Source organism: Scyliorhinus torazame, chromosome 1, assembly GCF_047496885.1.
Source record: "Scyliorhinus torazame isolate Kashiwa2021f chromosome 1, sScyTor2.1, whole genome shotgun sequence".
Taxonomy (NCBI): domain Eukaryota; kingdom Metazoa; phylum Chordata; class Chondrichthyes; order Carcharhiniformes; family Scyliorhinidae; genus Scyliorhinus; species Scyliorhinus torazame.
In genome coordinates this window covers 244,595,519-244,615,236 of record NC_092707.1, presented here as the reverse complement: position 1 = coordinate 244,615,236, position 19,718 = coordinate 244,595,519, and the positions used below count along the sequence as shown (strand labels likewise).

Sequence of the window (19,718 nt, the reverse complement as noted above, 5' to 3'; positions counted from 1 at the left end):
CCGGTCCCGCCGGCGTAAATCAGAGTTGGCCCCTTACCGGCGGGACCTGGCGGTGCGGGCGGGCTCCGGGGTTCCTGGGGGGTCATGGGGGGATCTTGCCCCGGGAGGTGCCCCCACGGTGGCCTGGCCCGAGGTCGGGGCCCACCGATCCGTGGGCGGGCCTGTGTCGTGAGGGCATTCTATTACTCCACATCAGCAGTTGTGGTCCTCTGCAATGGCCGATGCGGAGACGAACCCTCCAGCGCAAGCGCGCGGGGATGACGCCGGCACGTGCTGGCGCTCCCGCGCATGCGTCGACTCGTGCCAGCCGGCGAAGTCCCTTCGGCGCCGGTTGGCGTGGTGCCAGGCCCCTATCCCGCCGGCCAGCAGGGCGCAAACCACTCCGGGGCGGGCCCAGCCCCTTAAGGTGCGGAGGATACCGCACCTTTGGGGCGGCCCGACGCCGGAGTGGTTCACGCCACTCCGTCCCGTTGGGACGCCCCGCCGGATACGGGAGAATCCCGCCCCAGGTGTCGACTCATGGACCAAATGCCTTCCTCAATGTTGTAATATTGTATGATTCTAGAACATGTGATATTGACATGTGTCATATAACAACTCAATCAATTTCATCAACAGAAAGGTTTTTAATTCAGTAAAATGTCCACCTGAGCTGGGATGTCAATAACCTTATCATACGTGTTATTGTCTAAGAATGTGGCATGGGGCGAAATTCCCCGGAAACGGCGCGATGTCCGCCGACTGGCGCCCAAAACGGCGCCAATCAGACGGGCATCGCGCCGCCCCAAAGGTGCGGAATGCTCCACATCTTTGGGGGCCGAGCCCCAACATTGAGGGGCTCGGCCGGCGGCGGAGGAATTTCCGCCCCGCCAGCTGGCGGAAACGGCCTTTGTTGCCCCGCCAGCTGGCGCGGAAATGACATCTCCGGGCGGCGCATGCGCGGGAGCGTCAGCGGCCGCTGACAGTTTCCCACGCATGCGCAGTGGAGGGAGTCTCCTCTGCCTCCGCCATGGTGGAGACCGTGGTGGAGGCGGAAGGGAAAGAGTGCCCCCACGACACAGGTCCGCCCGTGGATCGGTGGGCCCCGATCGCGGGCCAGGCCACCGTGGGGGCACCCCCCGGGGACAGATCGCCCTGCCCCAGGACCCCGGAGCCCGCCCACGCCGCCTTGTCCCGCCCTTCAAAAGGTGGTTTAATCCACGCCGGCGGGACAGGCAATTTATCGGCGGGACTTCGGCCCATCCGGGCCGGAGAATCCAGCGGGGGGGCCCGCTAACCGGCGCGGCCCGATTCCCGCCCCCGCCGAGTATCAGGTGCCGGAGACTTCGGCAACCGGCGGGGGCGGGATTCACGCCAGCCCCCGGCGATTCTCCGACCCGACGGGGGTCGGAGAATGACGCCCATGATATCTCTTCATAGGACAATCAATCATATAGTCTCACTGACTTTGAATCATGCATTGGGATGGTTTTACAAGGCCACGAAGGGATCCACACTGAGTAGTTCCGAACAACTTAGTTTATTTACAATGACTATTATACACAACACTCGGTAGATCCCATCTGAGACTCGCCCTAGCCGGTGCCTAACTGGCCGGTTTTATATATTGTAAAACTCAACATTGTTTAGAGGTCTCCCACTCCCTTAATAGGGTAGCTCATATTCTGCAAGAGCCACAGGGAAGTTAATTGTTCCCAATCCATAAGATACTTGCGAGTTATAACAAGTTATATCATCGCAACCGGTCCACAGCAGATGCTATCTCTCTGGCCCTACAATCAACACTCGAGCACCTCGACAAAACGGACACCAATGTAAGACTGCTGCTCATAGACTACAGCTCCGCCTTCAACACCATTATCCCGACAAGGCTAATAATCAAATTCTGCAATCGTGGACTTGACCCCTCCCTGTGTAGCTGGATCCTTGACTTCCTCACCAACAGACCGCAATCTGTCAGGATAGGCAACAGCACCTCCTCCACAATAGTCCTCAACACCAGGGCCCCGCAAGGATGTGTGCTCGGTCCTCTACTGTACTCCCTATACACACGACTGTGTGGCAAGATTTAACTCCAACTCAATCAAGAAGTTTGCGGATGATACGACTGTGGTGGACCGTATCTCAAACAACAACGAATCAGACTACAGGAGGGAGATAAATCACTTGGTTGCATGGTGTACCGAAAACAACCTCTCTCTAAATGTCGGAAAAACCAAGGAACTGATCATCGACTTCAGGAAGCACACACTCCCGTCTGCATCAATGGCTCTGAAGTGGAGATGGTCGATAGCTTTAAGTTCCTGGGGGTCACCATCACCAACAATCTGTCCTGGTCCTCTCACGTTGATGCAACAGTCAAGAAGCCCAACAACGCCTCTACTTCCTACGGAAGCTATAGAAATTCGGCATGTCTGCATCGACTCTCACAAACCTCTACAGATGCGCGATAGAGAGCATCCTATCTATCTGCATCACAGCCTGGTATGGCAACTGCTCGGCCCAAGATTGCAAGAAGCTGCAGAGTGTGGTTAACTAAGCCCAACACATCACACAAGCTTGCCACCCCCACTGATTCTGTACACACCTCCCACAGACAGCATTATCAGAGACCCCTCCCACCCAGGCATTGCCTTCTTCCAGACCCTTCCATCAGGCAGAAGGTACAGTAGTCTGAAGACCCGCACAAACAGACATAGGAACCGCTTCTTCCCCACAGCTACAAGACTCCTCAACGACTCCCCCTCGGACTGATCTGTTCCCTGTAAGAACACTATTCACGACACCTTATGCGGCTCTTGCTCATGTATTTGCTTTGTGTGGCTCCTTGTTCCGCACTGTAACCAATCACTGTTTGTCGATGTACCATTTGTCAATGTTCTCTGTTGATTATTCTTTTTGTCTACCATGTACGTACTGTGTACGTTCCCTCGGCCACAGAAAAATACTTTTCACTGTACTTCGGTACATGTGACAGTAAATCAAATCAAATCAAAAATCAAATCAAGATGGTTAATTGGTGATCAAGGTTATCTCTGCATTTGTGAACAATGATTCCAGAATCAGATAGTGCAGAAGAGACCCTTCGGCCCATAGAATCTGCACCGACATGTGAAAAACACCCGACCTACCTACGTAATCCCATTTACCAGCACTTGACCGATAGATTTGAATGTTATGACATGTCAAATGCCCATCCAGGTACATTTTAAAGGATGTGAGCCAACCGCCTCTACCACCCTCCCAGGCCTGGGAGGCACTTCTAATGAGGCATCTGCAGATATACATGGATTAATGGGATGACAGGAGCTATGATCGAGCTGATTATAGAGATTTTGGAATTTTTTTAGTTGCTTGTACCACCTAGTAATAATCTCCAGAATGATTGCGTCTTGCTGCTCCTGTCGTCATGGATGCACGTGAAAGGACTGATGATGGAGATGGAGAATATCACCCATGTCAACATTAGGAGGATAATACAGGCAAAGGGGGAAATGGAGAAAGAGAGCCATCAACCTACGACCAGAGAATAGAGTCTAGAACATTGACAAGACAACTGACGTCATGCCCCACCACTGATGTTCTTCACCCATTTCCAACTATCACACAAAGACCTGTGTTCCCAAAATGTCTGTAGCTTGCCTCCGTACCACAGAAGCCTCACTCTCACGAGTCATCATCAAGTCCATAAAACAGCAAACAGCTGCAGGGATGGATACTGAAGCTTAAGTCCAGATCCAAGTTGTCAGGCCAGATAAATGGGGAGGGTTAGCGGCAGGAAGGGAGGGTTTCCAGCTGGAAAACCACCCTCCAAATCCAAAAAACAATGGTCAATAGGAAGGGTGATGAGGCAGCACGGTGGCGGTTCCATATCACACGGCAGAAAGCTGAAGAGAGCTGTCCCGAACCAAATTCAATAAAGACTTCCAATCATTTCCTACAATTTATCTGCTGCTATTTCTAACTACCCTTTATGTCAGCTCCTTATTTGCTCCAACTCCTAACCTCTCCTTCCTCAGAGGGAATGAGTGATATGAGATTAAGAGGTGGGTGGATGGGAAGATTTGTCAGAAACTTTTGAGGACTGACTCTTGTCTCAATTAAATTGGTGTTCCTGAGGGATCTGTTTCTGTCAATGGTTGTTAGGCCCAGGTCTGAAGTTGAAGGAAGTGGATTTATTGCCATTGTCATGAAAAGCAGCAACACCTCTTACCACTCATTGCAGTCCAGAGGTGCAGAGAACGGGCACAGATTTGCTGCTGGTCAGTCACACTACAGACCGATTAGTCCCAATCAAGTCTTAGAAGTCCTGTAAATTCTTGTATTGAAGCAACCAATATCCTTGAAGTCTGCTTTCGCTGTCTTGTTGGCACAGAAACCTCCTGCACTCTCTTAATACAGGTTTTCCTGTATGACTTGAGAAACTCGGTTCTGGCTCCCTCGCTTCCTCCAAGGAAGAACAGCACCCATTCCAGACCCGTGTCTTCATAGAATCATAGAATTTACAGTGCAGAAGGAAGCCATTCGGCCCCTCGAGGCTGCACCGGCTCTTGGAAAGAGCACCCTACTTAAGCCGATGCCTCCACCCATCCCAGTAATCCCACCTAAACTGCACATCAATGGACTGTGGGAGGAAATCGGAGCACCCGGAGGAAACTACGCAGACACGGGAAGAAAGTACAAACTCCACAGTCACCCGAGGCCGGATTCGAACCCGAGTCCCTGGAGCTGTGAGGCTGCAGTGCCAATGTGCCGCCCAGATAAAGATGCATGGCATTAAGGGTAAAGTAGTAGCATGGATAGAGCATTGGTTAATTAATAGAAAGCAAAGAATGAGGATTAATGGGTGTTTCTCTGGTTGGCAATCAGTAGCTAGTGGTGTCCCTCAGGGATCAGTGTTGGGCCCACAACTGTTCACAATTTACATGGATGATTTGGAGTTGGGGACCAAGTTCAATGTGTCCAAGTTTGCAGGCGACACTAAGATGAGTGGTGAAGCAAAAAGTGCAGAGGATACCGGAAGTCTGCAGAGGGATTTGGATAGGTTAAGTGAATGGGCTAGGGTCTGGCAGATGGAATACAATGTTGACAAATGTGAGGTTATCAATTTTGGTAGGAATAACAGCAAACGGGATTATTATTTAAATGATAAAATATTAAAACATGCTGCTGTGCAGAGAGACCTGGGTGTGCTAGTGCATGAGTCGCAAAAAGTTAGTTTACAGGTGATTAAGAAGGCAAATGGAGTTTTGTCCTTCATTGCTAGACGGATGGAGTTTAAGACTAGGGAGGTTATGCTGCAATTGTATAAGGTGTTAGTGAGGCTACACCTGGAGTATTGTTTTCAGTTTTGGTCTCCTTACCTGAGAAAGGACGTACTGGTGCTGGAGGATGTGCAGAGGAGATTCACTCGGTTAACCCCAGAGCTGAAGGGGTTGGATTACGAGGAGAGATTGAGTAGACTGGGACTATACTTGTTGGAATTTAGAAGGATGAGGGGGGATCTTATAGAAACATATAAAATTATGAAGGGAATAGATAGGATAGATGCAGGCAGGTTGTTTCCACTGGTGGGTGAAAGCAGAACTAGGGGGCATAGCCTCAAAATAAGGGGAAGTAGATTTAGGACTGAGCTTAGGAGGAACTTCTTCACCCAAAGGGTTGTGAATCTATGGAATTCCCTGCCCAGTGAAGCAGTAGAGGCTCCTTCATTAAATGTTTTTAAGATAAAGATAGATAGTTTTTTGAAGAATAAAGGGATTAAGGGTTATGGTGTTCGGGCCGAAAAGTGGGGCTGAGTCCACAAAAGATCAGCCATGATCTCATTGAATGGTGGAGCAGGCTCGAGGGGCCAGATGGCCTACTCCTGCTCCTAGTTCTTATGTTCTTATGTTTATATTCACCAGTGTTTGATGGTTTACCGAATGAAAACCTTTCTGACCTGCTAACTACTTTCCTTTATTCATGCTGGGGATGTGAGTGCCACTGGCTCGGCCAGCATTTATTCCCCTCCCGAGTTAGCCGTACAGTATGTCTGGCTTGCTAGGCTATTTTATAGGACAGCTTAGAGTCAACCATATTGGTGTGGATCTGGAATCACATATAGGACACATTGGGTAAGAACGGCAGATTTTCTTCCCGAAAGGTCATTCTTCATCCTGGAAGGGGCTATCTGTGCTACGTTTGAAGCAACAAAGGTGTCATGACAGAGTTCTTCAGGATGAGACAAGAGTAGGGGATGTGGGTGAGCCTGTTTGCTCCCCTGGGTGATTTTGCTCAAAGGCGGAACGGTTAGAGCGATTCTGCAGTTTATTTGATTGTGTTCCCTTTCTTTCAGGTTCACCAGCAATGTGGTGTACCTCGGGCTCATCTTGCGTTTGGGAATCCAGGGCGGTGACAGTTACGTTGACCTCTTTGTCGCTGGAGCGGTGGAACTGCCAGCAACACTGCTTGGATTCCTGTTGGTTGAACGGGTGGGTCGACGGAGTCCCTTTGTGGTCTCCCACATAGTGGCAGGAACATTCTGCCTCTTGGCAGCATGTATTTCAGAAGGTAAGCGCTGAACGCTTCTGTATGGAAAACCTTACCCGTATAGCTCGTGGGAGGAATGTTGAACAACTCAGGTTTTAAAGTGGACTTTGTGCTTCATTCTTCCTGAAAAATTCAGCCTTTCCTGTCGGGTGTCACCCGTCATTGTCTTATTCTTAAGTGTGAAATGTGTTTCATTTCTCATTGGGATGATCACTGTTGGGGTAGAACATTGAACTAGCTGTTATAAAATTACAATTACATCAAACACTGGGATCATAGTGAACAGCCCTCCATTGTGTTAGTTAGCAAGACCATCCTAACCATAGCCCAGATTTCCTCATGAGCATTGCCAATATTTCACAGAATCACAGAATTGTTAGGGGTCAGAAGGAGGCCGTTTGGCCCATTGGGTTTGCACCGGCTCTCCAAACGAGCATCATGACTTTGTGCCATTCCCCTCTTTTCCCCTGCACATTGTTTCTATTCAAATTACCATCTAATGCCTCGATTGAACCTGCCTCCACCACACTTCCAGGCAGTGCATTCCAGACCCGAACTACTCGTGTGAAAAGGTTTTTCTCACATCATATTTGCTTCTTTTGCAAATCACTTTAAATATGCACCCTCTCGTTCTTGATCCTTTTACCAGCAGGAACAGTTTTGCCCTATCTACTCTGTCCACCCCCCATAATTTTTTACATCTCTGTCAAATCTCCTCTTAGCTTTCTTCTCCCCCAGGAGAACAGTCCCAACCTCTCCAATCTATCCTCATAGCTGAGGTTTCTCACCCCGGAACCATTCTTGTGAACCTTTCCTTCATTCTCCAATATGTTCATGTCCCTCCCATTGTGTGGCACCCAGAACTGTATGCAATATTCCAGCTGAGGTCTAACTAGTGCTTCATATAAGTTCAGCGTAACCTCCTTATTCTTGTACTCTATTCCCCTATTAATAAAGCCCAGAAAACATTCTGCTTTACTAACTGCTCTCTCCACCTTTCCTGCAACCTTCAATGATCCATGCACATATACACCTAGGGCCCTCTGCTCCTCCACCCCTTTAAGAATTTACCCTTTGTTTTATATTATCTCTCCCTGTTCTTCCTATCAAAATGCATTTCCACCATCATTTTTGGCACTGGAAGTATAAAGCCCCCTCCTGTTGAATGGATTAATTTACCGAAATAAAGCAGTCATCACAAGGCAATGCCAACCTCCAATTGCCACCACCATTTACGCTCAGCTACAATTATGCCCAGAAAGATGATGGGCGGGATTCGCTGGTCGCCGAAGCTGAAAGCGCGTTCGGCGATCGGCTGGAGAATCCCTGTTTGCGGCAAAATTGGGGGTGGCGCCACATTTGCGATGCACCGCCCCTTCAAACTTGGGAGTATGACGCACGGCGTATGGGCGGCCTCAGGATGTCACCTGAGGTCCTCCCCAGATGCTCCGCCCCCGCTGGGCTACGTTCCTGACGGCATGCGTCACTCTTGCTGTTTTTTTTCCGTGGACCCCGCGTGGCAGCTGCGGACTGAGTCCAGCCCCACCACAGTTTTGGCCAATCCACCGAGCCTGCACTACTTTGGGCTGTGAGGGGAAACGGGAGCACCCGGGGGAAACCCACGCAGACGCGAGGAGAATGTATAAACTTCACACAGACAGTCACCAAGGTCGGAATCGAACCAGGGTCCCTGTGAGGCATCAGTGTTAACCACTGTGCCGTGAAGTGAGGAGTTCATATCCACACTTAGACTGACAAGAAGGTTTTATGATATAATTTGTTTGAGTAATATAGTGTACCATAAAATAATCAAATAAAAGGAAGAGAACCGGAGTATTACCTCCAAACCTACAACTAGTAACTGCCCTCTAACTTCTGTTTCTGACTCTTGCAGGATGTAACCCTCTGTCGTTAATAGGTTACTCCACACTTCAGATATGAGAATTATTAAAAATAATGGGAGCACATTTGGTGGGTTTGGTGGCAGGGTGTTTGGGGAGTATCAAGGGTGAGGGCATCTTTTTCTGTTTCTTGGGGAGTGTGGACAGGGTTGGAGGGGAAGCGGGAAGGGGTAGGAGGTTTGGGCGTGGGCGAGGGCTGCCATGCTAGCTGGCAGGGCTATTTAACGGGAGCACAGTGGGGGGTGGTCAGGAGGTAGGAGCAGGGATATATTTCCAAGTCAGGCTGGTGGGCGGCTTGGAGGGTAGTTTACAGGTGATGGTGTTCCAGGTATCTGCAGTCCTTGTCCTTCTAGATGGTAGTGGTGATGGGTTTGGGAAATCCTGAAGGGTCCGTTTCAGGGACTGTTCAGGCACCAGGAATGAATGGCTTGAGTTCTACGGCCCCAAAAGTGGTGCCGGTCCCAGAGCGACTCAGGACTTCCTAATGGGCGCCACATGGAACTAGTTCAATTTCAGTGAATGCTGGCGTGTGATTAGCTAGGGTCGGGATTGGCATTTGAGAGCCTGACAAGCAGGAGCTGAGTATAGGCACTCCACTCCCCTCGCACCCTCATCCCAGCCAAGAAGATGGCAGGGGTTGCGCTGGAGCACGTCCATCCCGTTGATGGGTCAGCTGGGGCCAGAGGGTACCCGGTGGGTGGTCTGGAGGTACGGATACGGCCAGTGGCACTAGGCTCACAGTGGGCAGTCAGCATTGTGCCCAGCTGCATGGCTGCTTTTCAGGCTGCGGCAATGGTGATCTGTGCACACCGCCCCCCCCCCCCCCCCCCCCCCCCCCCCCGGCAGACTTTCACTGGCCAGTGACACAACACAAATGTCAGCACGCTATAGCGATGTCGGACACATTTTGTATCCCCTCTGATTCCCTCAGCAGCCACACATTCATGCTGCTGTCAAGGCACGGGAGCATGGCGTTCCGTTGGGCGCCCAGTGCTGGACTCGATTTTCGGCTGACGTACGACTCTATGCCGAATCGCGCTTCGCGATTCTGCCGTCGCTGGACGGAGAATCCCGCCTACTGTATAAGGAGCTTTGTTGAGTTTCTGCAGTGCATCTTGTAGATGGTACACGTGGCTGCTAGAGGGCGCTGGTGGAGGAGTGAGTAAATGTTCGTGGAATTGGTGCCAATCAATCGGGCTGCTTTGTCCTGGATTGGTGTCAAACTTCTTCTGTTGATGGAGCTTCACTCATCCACACAAGGGAAGAGTATTCCATCACACCCCTGACTTATGCCTTGTAGATTGTGGACAGGCTTTGGGAAGTCAGGAGGTGAGTTACTCATCGCAGCATTCCTAACCGCTTTTTTTCAAATAATATTTTATTAAGGTATTTGAAAATTTTTATAACAGTAACACGGGCAGCACGGTAGCATTGTGGATAGCACAATTGCTTCACAGCTCCAGGGTCCCAGGTTCAATTCCGGCTAGGGTCACTGTCTGTGCGGAGTCTGCACGTTCTCCCCGTGTGTGCGTGGGTTTCCTCCGGGTGCTCCGGTTTCCTCCCACAGTCCAAAGATGTGCAGGTTAGGTGGATTGGCCATGATAAATTGCCCTTAGTGTCCAAAATTGCCCTTCGTGTTGGGTGGGGTTGCTGGGTTGTGGGGATAGGGTGGCGGTGTTGGCCTTGGGTAGGGTGCTCTTTCCAAGAGCCGGTGCAGACTCGATGGGCCGAATGGCCTCCTTCTGCACTGTAAATTCTATGATAATCTATGACAAACAAAAACAATGACTTCAACATGGACCATACAACAACAGTCCGCGCACCGCCCCCCCCCCCCCCCCCCCCCCCCCCCCCGCCCTGGAATACGGCATCTGCTGACATATTTAATTTTCCCCGAGAAAGTCGACGAACGGCTGCCACCTCCGGGAGAACCCTAACATTGACCCTCTTAAGGCAAACTTTATTTTCTCGAGACTGAGAAACCCAGCCATGTCACTAACCCAGGTCTCTACACTCGGGGGCTTCGAGTCCCTCCACATTAATAAGATCCGTCTCCAGGCTACCAGGGAGGCAAAGGCGAGGACCTCGGCCTCTTCCGACACCCCAAAGATCACTACCTCCGGCTCGGCACCACCTGTGTTTTTAGCACTGTTGACATAGCCTTAGCAAAACCCTGCCAAAACCCTCTAAGCTTCGGGCATGCCCAAAACATGTGGACATGATTTGCTGGGCTTCCCGCGCACCTCGCACACCTATCTTCTACCCCGAAAAACCTGCTCATCCTAGCCACTGTCATGTGTGCCCGGTGGACTACCTTAAATTGTATCAGGCTAAGCCTGGCGCACGATGAGGAGGTATTAACCCTGCTTAGGGCATCCGCCCATAGACCCGCCTCTATCTCTCCTCCTAGCTCGTCCTCCCACTTGCCCTTAAGCTCCTCCACCGGAGTTTCCTTCACCTCCGAAAGCTCCTGGTAAATATCCGATACCTTCCTCTCCCCCACCCAGGTACTGGAGACTACTCTATCCTGTATCCCCCCGTGGCAGCAGCAGCGGAAAGGCCGGCACCTGCTTTCTCAGGAAGTCACGCACCTGCAAATACCTAAAACCATTCCCTGGTGGCAATTTAAATTCATCCTCCAAAGCTTTCAAGCTGGGAAAGCTCCCGTCTATAAATAATTCTAATCCTTCTAATTCCTGCCCTCTGCCAACTCCGGAACCCGCCATCTAGCCTACCCGGTATCAACCTGTAGTTTTTATAAATCGAGGTCCAAATCGATGCTTCCTCCACTCTCTTTATCTCCTCCACTGCCCCCAGATCCTCAGAGCCGCCACTACCACCGGACTTGTGGAGTATCGGGCCAGCGAGAACGGAAGAGGTGCCGTTACCAATGCTCCCAGACTGGTGTCTTTACATGACGCTGCCTCCATCCGCTCCCATGCCGACCCCTCCCCCACTACCCACTTCCTAATCATGGCTATATTAGCCGCCCAGCAGTAATTGCAGAAGTCCGGCAGCGTCAACCCACCCTCCCCCCGACTGTGTTCTAGCAATACTTTCTTCACTTGCGGGGTTTTTCTCGCCCACACAAAGCCCAAAATAATCTTATTCACCCGCTTGAAAAAGGCCTTAGGGATGAAGATGGGGAGGCGCTGAAAGACAAACAGAAATCTGGGGAGGACCGTCATTTTCACGGTCTGTACCCTCCCCGCCAGTGATAGCGGGGGCATGTCCCATCTCTTAAAGTCCCCTTTCTTTTGTTCTACGAGCCGGGATAGGTTTAACTTGTGCAGTGCCTCCCATTCCTGGGCCACCTGGATTCCCAGAGATCGAAAGCTACTTCCTACCATTCCACACCGCAGCTCTCCCAGTCTCTTCTCCTGTCCTCTTGCCTGGATCACAAATATCTCGCTTTTCCCCATGTTTAATTTATACCCGGATAAATTGCCAAATTCCCCCAAGATTCGCATTACTTCCCCCATCCCCTCCGACGAGTCCGAAATAGAATATAGAACATAGAAAATACAGCACAGAACAGGCCCTTCGGCCCACGATGTTGTGCCGAACCTTTGTCCTAGATTAATCATAGATTATCATTGAATTCACAGTGCAGAAGGAGGCCATTCGGCCCCCTGAGTCTGCACCGGCTCTTGGAAAGAGCACCCCACCCAAACTCAACACCTCCACCCAACACCAAGGGCAATTTTGGACACTAAGGGCAATTTATCATGGCCAATCCACCTACCCTGCACATCTTTGGACTGTGGGAGGAAACCGGAGCACCCGGAGGAAACCCACGCAGACACGGGGAGGACATGCAGACTCCGCACAGACAGTGACCCAAGCCGGAATCGAACCTGGGACCCTGGAGCTGTGAAGCAGTTGTGCTGTCCACAATGCTACCGTGCTGCCCTTAAGAACAAATAAATCTACACTATATCATTTTACCGTAATCCATGTATCTATCCAATAGCTGCTTGAAGGTCCCTAATGTTTCCGATTCAACTACTTCCACAGGCAGTGCATTCCATGCCCCCACTACTCTCTGGGTAAAGAACCTACCTCTGATATCCCTCCTATATCTTCCACCTTTCACCTTAAATTTATGTCCCCTTGTAATGGTTTGTGCCACCCGGGGAAAAAGTCTCTGACTGTCTACTCTATCTATTCCCCTGATCATCTTATAAACCCCTATCAAGTCGCCCCTCATCCTTCTCCGTTCTAATGAGAAAAGGCCTAGCACCCTCAACCTTTCCTCGTAAGACCTACTCTCCATTCCAGGTAACATCCTGGTAAATCTTCTTTGCACCTTTTCCAAAGCTTCCACATCCTTCCTAAAATGAGGTGACCAGAACTGTACACAGTACTCCAAATGTGGCCTTACCAAAGTTTTGTACAGCTGCATCATCACCTCACGGCTCTTAAATTCAATCCCTCTGTTAATGAACGCGAGCACACCATAGGCCTTCTTCACAGCTCTATCCACTTGAGTGGCAACTTTCAAAGATGTATGAACATAGACCCCAAGATCTCTCTGCTCCTCCACATTGCCAAGAACTCTACCGTTAACCCTGTATTCCGCATTCATATTTGTCCTTCCAAAATGGACAACCTCACACTTTTCAGGGTTAAACTCCATCTGCCACTTCTCAGCCCAGCTCTGCATCCTATCTATGTCTCTTTGCAGCCGACAACAGCCCTCCTTACTATCCACAACTCCACGAATCTTCGTATTGCCTGCAAATTTACTGACCCACCCTTCAACTCCCTCATCCAAGTCATTAATGAAAATCACAAACAGCAGAGGACCCAGAACTGATCCCTGCAGTACGCCACTGGTAACTGGGATCCAGGCTGAATATTTGCCATCCACCACCACTCTCTGACTTCTATCGGTTAGCCAGTTCGTTATCCAACTGGCCAAATTTCCCACTATCCCATGCCTCCTTACTTTCTGCATAAGCCTACCATGGGGAACCTTATCAAATGCCTTACTAAAATCCATGTACACTACATCCACTGCTTTACCTTCATCCACATGCTTGGTCACCTCCTCAAAGAATTCAATAAGATTTGTAAGGCAAGACCTACCCCTCACAAATCCGTGCTGACTATCCCTAATCAAGCAGTGTCTTTCCAGATGCTTAGAAATCCTATCCTTCAGTACCCTTTCCATTACTTTGCCTACCACCGAAGTAAGACTAACTGGCCTGTAATTCCCAGGGTTATCCCTAGTCCCTTTTTTGAACAGGGGCACGACATTCGCCACTCTCGAATCCCCTGGTACCACCCCTGTTGACAGTGAGGACGAAAAGATCATTGCCAACAGCTCTGCAATTTCATCTCTTGCTTCCCATAGAATCCTTGGATATATCCCGTCAGGCCCGGGGGACTTGTCTATCCTCAAGTTTTTCAAAATGCCCAACACATCTTTCTTCCTAACAAGTATTTCCTCGAGCTTACCAGTCTGATTCACACTGTCCTCTTCAACAATATCGCCCCTCTCATTTGTAAATACAGAAGAAAAGTACTCGTTCAAGACCTCTCCTATCTCTTCAGACTCAATACACAATCTCCCGCTACTGTCCTTGATCAGACCTACCCTCGTTCTAGTCATTCTCATATTTCTCACATATGTGTAAAAGGCCTTGGGGTTTTCCTTGATCCTACCCGCCAAAGATTGTTCATGCCCTCTCTTAGCTCTCCTAATCCCTTTCTTCAGTTCCCTCCTGGCTATCTTGTATCCCTCCAATGCCCTGTCTGAACCTTGTTTCCTCAGCCTTACATAAGTCTCCTTTTTCCTCTTAACAAGACATTCAACCTCTCTTGTCAACCATGGTTCCCTCACTCGACCATCTCTTCCCTGCCTGACAGGGACATACATATCAAGGACACGTAGTACCTGTTCCTTGAACAAGTTCCACATTTCACTTGTGTCCTTCCCTGACAGCCTATGTTCCCAACTTATGCACTTCAATTCTTGTCTGACAACATCGTATTTACCCTTCCCCCAATTGTAAACCTTGCCCTGTTGCACGCACCTATCCCTCTCCATTACTAAAGTGAAAGTCACAGAATTGTGGTCACTATCTCCAAAATGCTCCCCCACTAACAAATCTATCACTTGCCCTGGTTCATTACCAAGTACTAAATCCAATATTGCCCCTCCTCTGGTCGTACAATCTACATACTGTGTTAGAAAAGCTTCCTGGACACACTGCACAAACACCACCCCATCCAAACTATTTGATCTAAAGAGTTTCCACTCAATATTTGGGAAGTAAAAGTCACCCATGACTACTACCCTGTGACTTGTGCACCTTTCCAAAATCTGTTTCCCAATCTGTTCCTCCACATTTCTGCTACTATTGGGGGGCCTATAGAAAACTCCTAACAAGGTGACTGCTCCTTTCCTATTTCTGACTTCAACCCATACTACCTCAGTAGGCAGATACTCCTCGAACTGCCTTTCTGCAGCTGTTACACTATCTCTAATTAACAATGCCACGCCCCCACCTCTTTTACCACCCTCCCTAATCTTATTGAAACATCTATAACCAGGGACCTCCAACAACCATTTCTGCCCCTCTTCTATCCAAGTTTCCGTGATGGCCACCACATCGTAGTCCCAAGTACCGATCCATGCCTTAAGTTCACCCACCTTGGGCGAAATTCTCCGTTATCGGCGGAAACTCCGCCGATCGGCGCAAAAAACGGCGCAAATCCCACTTGCGTCACGTCATAAAAATGGGCCGATAGTCTGCGGCCCGAAATGGGCTAGCATCGACGTAACGGGATCCGCGCTTGCGCAGTGGTTCACGCCGTGCAGCGTCATACGCGCTGCACGGCGTGACGGCTCATAAGGCCGCGCAGCTCCCCCCCACCCGACCGGAACAGCCGACCGCAACACCCGACTTGATGGCTGGCCGTCGCTCAGCCCCGAGGTTCGAGTCACGCGATGTGGAGGCGCTCCTGGATGCGGTGGAGCAGAGGAGGGACGCCCTGTATCCCGGGCACGGCCGCAGAGTTGCCCCACGCCACAGCCGGCGTCTGTGGAGGGAGGTGGCAGAGGCCGTCACCGCTGTGGCCCTAACACCACGGACAGGCACCCAGTGCCACAAGAAGGTGAACGACCTCATCAGAGCAGGCAGGGTGAGCGTCCCCCATATCCCCCATGTCCCCTCTCCCCCAAATCCCCCCCTCCCCCATATCCCCCCCTCCCCCATATCCCCTCCTCCCCCATATCCCCCATATCCCCCCTCCCCCATATCCCCCCTCCCCCATATCCCCCCCCTCCCCCATATCCCCCCTCCCCCATATCCCCCATATCCCCCCTCCCCCATATCCCCCCTCCCCCATATCCCCCCTCCCCCATATCCCCCATATTCCCCCCTCCCCCATATCCCCCCTCCCCCATATCCCCCATATCCCCCCTCCCCCATATTCCCCATATCCCCCCTCCCCCATATCCCCCCTCCCACATATCCCCCCTCCCCCATATCCCCCATATCCCCCCTCCCCCATATCCCCCATATCCCCCCTCCCCCATATCCCCCATATTCCCCCCTCCCCATATCCCCCCTCCCCCATATCCCCCCTCCCCCATATCCCCCATATTCCCCCCTCCCCCATATCCCCCCTCCCCCATATTCCCCATATCCCCCCCTCCCCATATCCCCCCTCCCACATACCCCCCCTCCCCCATATCCCCCCTCCCCCATATCCCCCCATATCCCCCATATCCCCCCTCCCCATATCCCCCATATCCCCCCTCCACCATATCCCCCATATTCCCCCCTCCCCCATATCCCCCATATCCCCCATATCCCCCCTCCCCCATATCCCCCCCTCCCCCATATCCCCCATATCCCCAAGTGAATCCAGCCCTAACCTTAACCTCTGCAATGCACGCGCAACCGATGGCGTGCATTCATATACCTGCCTAACACTGTTGCCTTTTACCCCTGCCACCACCCCCCCCCCCCCCCAGGAGAAGCGCGCACACAACAATAGGGAGCATGTGAGGACTGGAGGAGGGCCCGCTGATGAGAGGCCACTGACCGTACACGAGGAAAGGGCCCTGGAACTGGCTGGCGGACCTGAGGACCGGGAGGTTGCTGATGCAGAGGTCGGGGCCCCACGAGCAAGTGAGCCACCAACAGCCCGTCCCCATATCCCCCCTCCCCTATATCCCCCTCTCCCGTATCACCTGATCACTGCCTGATGTCTAACCATGCATGCTTCATTGTGTATCGCAGGACCAAACGTCCAGGCACCCATCCCCGCAGATGCAGACCGCCCGCAGGATGCCCCTCGGAGACCACGGGAGACGGAGAGACCCGCACCCTCCAGCATGCGACGCCCGCAGGATGCCCCTCGGAGACCACGGGAGACGGAGAGACCCGAACCCTCCAGCATGCGACGCCCGCAGGATGCCCCTCGGAGACCACGGGAGACGGAGAGACCCGAACCCTCCAGCATGCGACGCCCGCAGGATGCCCCTCGGAGACCACGGGAGACGGAGAGACCCGAACCCTCCAGCATGCGACGCCTGCAGGATGCCCCTCGGAGACCACGGGAGACGGAGAGACCCGAACCCTCCAGCATGCGACGCCCGCAGGATGCCCCTCGGAGACCACGGGAGACGGAGAGACCTGGAGCAACAGGGAGACGACACCCCCGTCACGTGCGGGAGCGACCACCCAGCGATGAGGGGGGCAGCCACAGGCCCCCGTCACATCCGAGCCAGGACACCACTACCCAGGACATCACTATCCAGGACACCCCTACCCGGGACACCACTACCCAGGACACCCCTACCCGGGACACCACTACCCGGGACAGCACTACCCGGGACAGCACTACCCGGGACAGCACTACCCGGGACAGCACTACCCAGGACACCCCTACCCGGGAAGACGAAATACCGGACAGTGACTCAGAGTGGATGGGTGGAGACGAACCCCCACCCCAAAGTGCCATGGACTCAGAGTGGGACGAAGAGCACGACACAACGCCACTGCTGTCACCAACACCCTCCACCATCGCAGAAACACTCACCACGGTTGGGCACTTTAGTGATGAGGCGTCTGGTACACTCACTGGTGCGCACAACACAGCCGTCCCGGTACAGCAGGTGGAGGTAGGAGCAGCAGAGGGACCGGGCGGTCGGAGGGCAGCCCAGGCCAAGCGAACATCTGCCGCCCAGATGGATCCCGGGTTCCTGCAGTTACCACACCCACACATAGATCTGATGCAACCACCGACACGGAGACGAGCGAATAGGGTGACGGGTGGCTTGCGGCGGCTGCGGTCGCAGGTGGAGGAGTCCACCCGCGTCCAGGAGCTGGGAGTGGTGCCGGTCATGCGTGCCACCCAGGCTGACACCGCACGGGTGGCGTCCGCGGTGGAGGCAATGGGTGCGACGGTGTCAGACATGGGGAACGGTTTGCGAGGCCTGGGGCCTTCCATGCAGGCGGCGTCTGTGGCCCAGGAAATGGCTGCCCTCTCACAGGAGGCCATGAGCCAGTGCCAGCGCCAGATGGCAGAGGCGTTCAACGCCATAGCCCAGTCTCAGCAGGCCATGGCCCAGTCTCAGCAGGCCATAGCCCAGTCTCTGCAGGCCATGGCCCCGGCTCTGCAGGCCATGGCCCAGTCTCAGCAGGCCATCGCTGAGGGCATCGGCGCCAGTGGCCATGTGCGAGCTGGCGTCGCACTGTCGCAGACAGGGTTCGACAACCCCCTGGGCTCCATGGCTGCAAACCTGCAGACCCCTGTCGATACCAGCACGGGCCTCCAGGACTGGCAGCGCCAGATGTCGGGGGCGCGTCGGATGGCCAGTCCGTTCGCATCCCCCACCCATGTAGAGGCCTGGGGGCCATCGGGCACCCCGAGGGAGGAGGAGGTGGTGTGGTCCGTCCCGGCTCCCTCTGTAGGGGAGGTCCCGGTACACCGCGACACCTCGGACTCCCCCCCTTCCGTCCCAGGTGCATCGGGTGGGCAACGGGCAGGACAGGCTGGCAGCTCGCCATCCCAGTCGCCCGGGCCGCAGCCTGGCCCATCTAGGCCAGGACGCCCCAGGAAACGGCCGCCAAAGGGATCCAGTGTCAGAGGGCAGGAATCACAGGAGTCCACCTTCAGTTCTGCTGTACCGTCTGGGGAACCACGTAGACGTAGTCAAAGGGCCCGTAAGGCCAAACAATTAGACACTGAGTAAGTTGGCACGGGTGCAGGGCACAGATGAGTTTTAGGCGCTAGGGCACGTGCATGAACTCCTTTGGTTATTAAAGTCAATGTTACACCTACCGAAGCTGCCTTTGTGCTCTGTCCAAAGTGTGCGGGGGTGTCATGTACGTTGAGCGCAAGTGTGTGTGTGAGGGGTGGTCTTACCTCAGCCCCAGGTGAGTCTGCCCCTTCCCCCTGGGCCGCCATCAACATCCCCCGGGCAGAGGACGGGACCGTGCGCTGCAGTGTCACAGCCGCATGCAGGGATGGTCCGGGTGGATGGTGGTACTGTGGCCATGGGTCAGACATAGTCCAACGATGTAGAGCCAGGAGCTCATCGGAGGCGGGTTGTCATCATTCTCCATGGCCTGCGATAGACACGCGTCCACCCGCAACTGGGTGAGCCCGGCCCGTTGTGCCGCCGGTGGATCGGCAATTGGGAGTGGGGGGGTGGTGTGCATGCGGGTGGGGTGTGTGGGGTTGGGGAGGGGGGTGAGGGTGCTGGGTGGGTGGATGGGTGGGGGGTGTGGGTGGTCGGCTGTTGTCATGGTGTGCGGTCTGAGGCCATACTACCCGATTCCCACGCCCATCTAGTCAGTGAAGCGGGCGTCTATCAGTCTGTCCCGTGCCCGCTGGGCCAGCCGGTAACGGTGGACAGCCACCCGTCTGTGTCTACCCCGTCTGCCCTGACCATTACCCCCATCCCCCTCATCTGGGGAGGACTGGGCCTCTTCCTGCTGCTCCTCCACTCCGCCCTCCTCTGCCTGCGGCACATCGCCCCTCTGCTGGGCTATGTTGTGCAGGACGCAGCACACCACAATGATGCGGCCGACCCTATCTGACCGATACTGGAGGGCGCCCCCAGAGAGGTCCAGGCACCTGAAACGCATCTTCAGCACGCCAAAGCACCTCTCGATCACTCCCCTTGTCGCTACATGGGCATCATTGTAGCGGTTCTCCGCCTCATTGCGTGGCCTCCATATAGGCGTCATCAGCCACGATCGCAATGGGTAGCCCCTGTCGCCCAGCAACCAGCCCCTCAGCCGGGGATGGCGTCCCTCG

At 53.2% G+C, this 19,718-nt stretch overlaps 1 protein-coding gene across 1 annotated transcript in view; it reads left to right on the top strand.

The window, feature by feature from the left end:
- Positions 1–19,718, top strand: part of LOC140420062 (solute carrier family 22 member 3-like) — a 63,782-nt gene that overhangs the window by 28,750 nt on the left and 15,314 nt on the right. The window contains exon 7 of the mRNA XM_072504091.1: positions 6,338–6,552. Coding sequence (XP_072360192.1) covers positions 6,338–6,552 — 215 coding nt within the window. The remainder of the gene's footprint in view (positions 1–6,337; positions 6,553–19,718) is intronic.